The sequence below is a fragment of the Mandrillus leucophaeus genome, unplaced genomic scaffold (assembly GCF_000951045.1).
Source record: "Mandrillus leucophaeus isolate KB7577 unplaced genomic scaffold, Mleu.le_1.0 Scaffold53, whole genome shotgun sequence".
Lineage (NCBI taxonomy): Eukaryota > Metazoa > Chordata > Mammalia > Primates > Cercopithecidae > Mandrillus > Mandrillus leucophaeus.
This window is the reverse complement of record NW_012105697.1, coordinates 1316420-1321004: the sequence shown is the minus strand read 5'-3', so window position 1 is coordinate 1321004 and position 4585 is coordinate 1316420. Positions and strand designations below refer to the sequence as shown.

General features: G+C 58.1%; 1 protein-coding gene across 1 annotated transcript in view; it reads left to right on the top strand.

Annotated features, from left to right (window-relative positions):
- The window catches only part of FAM71E2 (family with sequence similarity 71, member E2), a 7136-nt gene extending 2581 nt beyond the window's left edge, over positions 1-4555 (top strand). The window contains exons 7-8 of the mRNA XM_011997018.1: positions 58-1730; positions 4463-4555. Of these exons, the coding sequence (XP_011852408.1) occupies positions 58-1730; positions 4463-4490 (1701 nt within the window). The 3' untranslated portion in view covers positions 4491-4555. The remainder of the gene's footprint in view (positions 1-57; positions 1731-4462) is intronic.
- Positions 4556-4585: the final 30 nt, after the last annotated feature.

Here is a 4585-nt window from a genome sequence, read left to right as displayed (position 1 = left end):
GGTCTGGGGTCTCCATGCATCCTGACCATGCATCCTCTCCCCTCTGTCCATCTACAGGCCTGCACATCTGCATCTGAGGAGGCCACAGGCCAGCGACCTGTGTTTGAGAGCCCTTCGTACTGTGTCTCAGCTGACAGCCCTGATTGCTTCTTTCTGGGCTCCGGCAGCTCCCTGGACCCGTGCCTGTGGCATCAGGACATGGAAGACCTCATGGATTCTGAGAGCAGCACTTTGTCATCTGCTGCCTCCGGCCTGGCTCCCTATCCCCCGGCTGCCCGCCTCTCCACACCCTACTCTTCCATCCCCAGGGGCAGGGAAAAGGCCAGGTCTATGGGCTCCCACCAGGGGCGGGGGCCACCACCCTGCCAGACGGGCCCTGTCACATCTTGCAAGGCACCATTCCTCGTTGACCAGTCCCAGATGCTCCCAGCTGTACCTGCTTCATCACAGAAGCCCCCACCTGGATTGGCTCCTCCCCAGAAGGTCTCAGCTGCATCAGCTCCTCCCTGGAAGGCCTCAGCCGTACCTGCCCCACCCCAGAAGGCCCCACCCCCATCTCAGAAGGCCCCATCTGTACCCACCATTCCCCAGAAGGCTGTGTGCCCCACTGCTCCAAAGAGGAAATCTCTGCTTCTCCCTGCCCCGTCCCAAAAGGCTCTGCAGACCTCACCTCCCCAATACCAGATGGCACCGGGCTCGCCTGCCTCACGGGGGAGGCTCCCTGGCGACGTGTTGCCAACAGGAATTCCTGGAAGAGCTGCGCTGGAGAGAAGCCCGTCTGGAGGGAAACCGGAGCCAGCGGTGACGGTGGGCACCCAGGAGACAGATGTGGTGATGACGACTCAGGTCAAGTCCCTGGAGTCGCCCTTCACCGTGACCAAGAAGGAGTCCAAGGACATCCTGGTTAGCAAAACCCAGGAGGTGACCCTGGAGGCCTTCAGGGGCCAGGGGAAGTTGGAGGACCGGGCCCACTTGGCGAAGCTTGAAGAGAGGTCCCTGGACCCGCCTGGCGCGAGATCCAAGGAGCTGGAGCAGCGGAAGAGATGGGTCGAGACAAAGGAGCTGGCCGTCGAGGGCCCCTCCCAGGAGCTCAGCAGGCCCTTCTCCGTGGAAACGCTCACCCTCGCCAAGCTCACGATCCTGGCCAACTCCAAAGAGCAGCGCGTGAAACCCTCTCTGGTCTCACTTCCCTCCTGGCTCTTGGCGACTTCGCAGGCGTCTGCCACGTCAATGATGGCTTCAATGCCCTTCCACCCAGGCCAGCTGTCCTCACCGGAGGGGAAGCCAGTGGTGGTCAGAGAACAGCCAGAGTCGCACACTTGGGTGAAGGAGGGCAAGCGGCAATGGGGCGAGAGTAAAGGGTCACCCTGGGACCCCGAGGGGCCGCCCAAGGTGCCCCTTCGCTCCAAGCCCACCTCTGCCAGTCCCAAGAGGGAAGGAATCTCCCAGGCGCCTATTCCCCTGCCCGCCTCACGGTGGGAGGGCTTACTGCCATCCCCCCTCTCGGAGACCCCCATCTCAAAGACGGAGGCCACAGCCAAGGCGTCCCAGCAGCCCAAGAGACTGTCGGAGGAGCCCGTGAAGATGCCAGCCCAGCACCCCCTGGCCACTGTGGGGTCGTCTTCAGAAATTCTTTTGCCCATGCTCTTAGAACTTGAAACTGTGAGGAACACGGCCACCAAGGCAGAGGAAATACAGGAGGAATCGGGTGTCTTTAACCTTCCACCCAGGTAGCGGGGGTTAGCAGCTAGCATTTACTGTGAGCTCTGCTGTTTATGAGATAGAGACGATCACTCCCTCCTTTCCTTTTTTTTTTTTTTTTTTTTTTTTGACAGGGTCTCACTCTGTCACCCAGGCTGGAGTGCAGTGGTATGATCTTGGCTCACTGCAACCTCCACCTCCTGGCATCCTGCGTAGCTGGGATTACAGGCGTGTGTCACTATGCCCGGCTAATTTTTGTATTTTTAGTAGAGACGGGGTTTCACCATGTTGGCCAGGCTGTTCTTGAACCTGACCTCAAGTGATCTGCCCGCCTTGGCCTCCCAAAGTGCTGGGATTACAGGCGTGAGCCACCACGCTCGGCCCCCTTTCACTCTGATACATAGTGAGTGCCGACTCTGTGCCAGGCATTGTTCTAGGCAGTGAGGATACAGCGTCTGACCATGGGGCTGGTGGTGGTGGGATGTGCTCCTGGCTTCTAGCAGGTAGAGACCAGGGATGCCGCTCAGCATCCTATAGTGCACAGGACAGCCCCCACCACAGCCCAGGTGGTCTAGGGAGGCCTCATTGAGCTGGAGTGGTTTGTGTGAAGACTTGGAGGAGAGGACGGAGGAAGCCATGAGGCCATCTGCAGGGAAAGCATGCCAGCAGAAGGAATGGCCACTGCAAAGTCCCTGGGGCAGGAGTGTTTGTAATGTGCTGGACCACGGGGATCCCAGGGTGGAAACTCGGTCAGAGGCGCAGCAGGGGGACGCCCATCACGGAGGACTTTGCAGACAATTTTAGGAACTTTGGCTTTGACTCTGAGCAAGCTGGAGGGTTTGGAGCAGAAGAATAATGGGGACTGATTTATGTGTGAAGAGGCTGCCTCTGGCTGGGGCGTGGAGGATGTAGAGGGGGCAAGAGTGGGCGCCTGGAGGACAGGGTGGAGGCGGCTGCAGGAACCCAGGTAGGAGATGATGGTGGCCTGCACAAGACGGGAGTTGATGGAGGTGTGGAGAAGCGGGGGACTCTGGAGATGCTTTGAAGAGTGAGCCAATAGATTGCTTCACGGATTGGGGTTTGTGATGTGAGAGAAAGGCTGACTTGAAGACGGCTGGGAGGATGTGGGTTCGAGATGCCCGGAGCAGGCGGCGGCAGTGCAGGGGAGTAGGTTCTGGGAGGCGCTCAGGAACACCTCTCTTTCGGACACCTTGATTCTGAGGTGTCAGGGAAGATGCAGGGTAAGCAGTTGGACACGAGTCTGGAGCTCAGGGAAAGCAATTTGGGGAGTCACTGGTGCACAGACAGGTTAGCTCAGGCTGTGAGATTGGAGGAATTCACCGGCGAGTGAGTGGAGATGGAGAAAAGTCTGAGGTGTTTGGGCAAAGAGGAGCCAGAGTCAGGGAGAGCAGAGCAGCCAGAGACGGGGGCGACAAGGCGGGGAGGGAACGTCGGTGTCAAACGCTGTGGTCAGGTGAAGGAAGCGGGGCCTGGGGTCACACCTCTGGATTTACCAGTGTGGAAGTGATGTGGGGGTTGGGGTTGAAGTCCTAATGGGAGCAGTCAGGAGAGTGTGGAGAGAGGGGCGACTCCAGGCTGCAACACCTCAGAAACACCATGCCAAATGAAAGGGGCCAGACACAAAAGGCCACAGAGACCCCATTTCCATGAAATGCCCAGAACAGGCCAACCCGTAGAGACAGACAGTGAATGGCTGGAGGCCAGGGGCCTGGTGTGGAGGAAGGGGAGTGGCTACTCATGGGTTGCAGGTGAGCTCTATCACCAGGCTAGAGTGCAGTCCCTCTAGAGACAGAGTCTCTTGCTCTCTCTCCCAGGCTAGAGTGCAGTGGTGTGATCATGGCTCACGGCAGCCTCAATCTTCCTGGGCTCAAGTGATCCTCCTGCCTCAGCCTCCAAAAGCCCAGCTAAGTTTTTGATTTTTTGTAGAAAAGAGGTCTCTGGGGCTGGACGTGGTGGCTCACGTCTGTAATCCCAGCACTTTAGGAGGCCGAGGCAGGCGGATCACAAGGTCAGGAGATAGAGAGCATCCTGGCTAACACGGTGAAACCCCGTCTCTACTAAAAACACAAAATATTCGCCGGGCGAGGTGGCGGACGCCTGTAGTCCCAGCTACTCGGGAGGCTGAGGTAGGAGAATGGCGTAAACCCTGGAGGCGGAGCTTGCAGTGAGCGGAGATGGTGCCACTGTACTCCAGACTGGGAGAGAGAGTGAGACTCAGTCTCAAAAAAAACAAAACAAAACAAAACAAAACCGAGGTCTCACATGTTGCCCAGGCTGAAGTGCAGTGATGCCATCACAGCTCACTGCAGCCTCAACCTACCCAGGCTCAGGTGATTCTCCTGCCTCAGCCTCCTGAGTAGCTGTAACCACGGGCGCCAACGCGCCTGGCTAACTTTGGTATTTTTTGTAGAGATGGGGTTTCACCATGTTGTCCAGGCTAGTCTCAAACTCCTGGGCTCAAGCAATCCTCCCGCCTCCGCCCCACATACTGCTAGGATTACAGGGATGAGCCACCGCACCTGGCCGGGATTCTTAATTCGTACATTTGGCTGCCAGTGTGACCAATCGTGAGTCAGGCCTGATATTAACAGGCAGGAGGAAGAGAAGCTTAGCAGAGTTCTAGAGGTGAAACCACCTGCCCAGATTCCTAAGCCAGGCATCTGCAGCTCTTAAAGCCCTGGGTACCCCTCTCTCCCTACCCTGTCCCCCAAAGTTCTCTCTGCTTGCTTTCTCCCTGCAGCCTGCAGCACTCCCAGCACTTTGAGTAGCTGGATGCGGGGGGTGGGGCTCAACCCCAGTCGGAAACTGTCCGGAGGAGCCCAGTGCTGCCAGGTACCCTTTAAGACCCTGGAGGTGGGGGGGG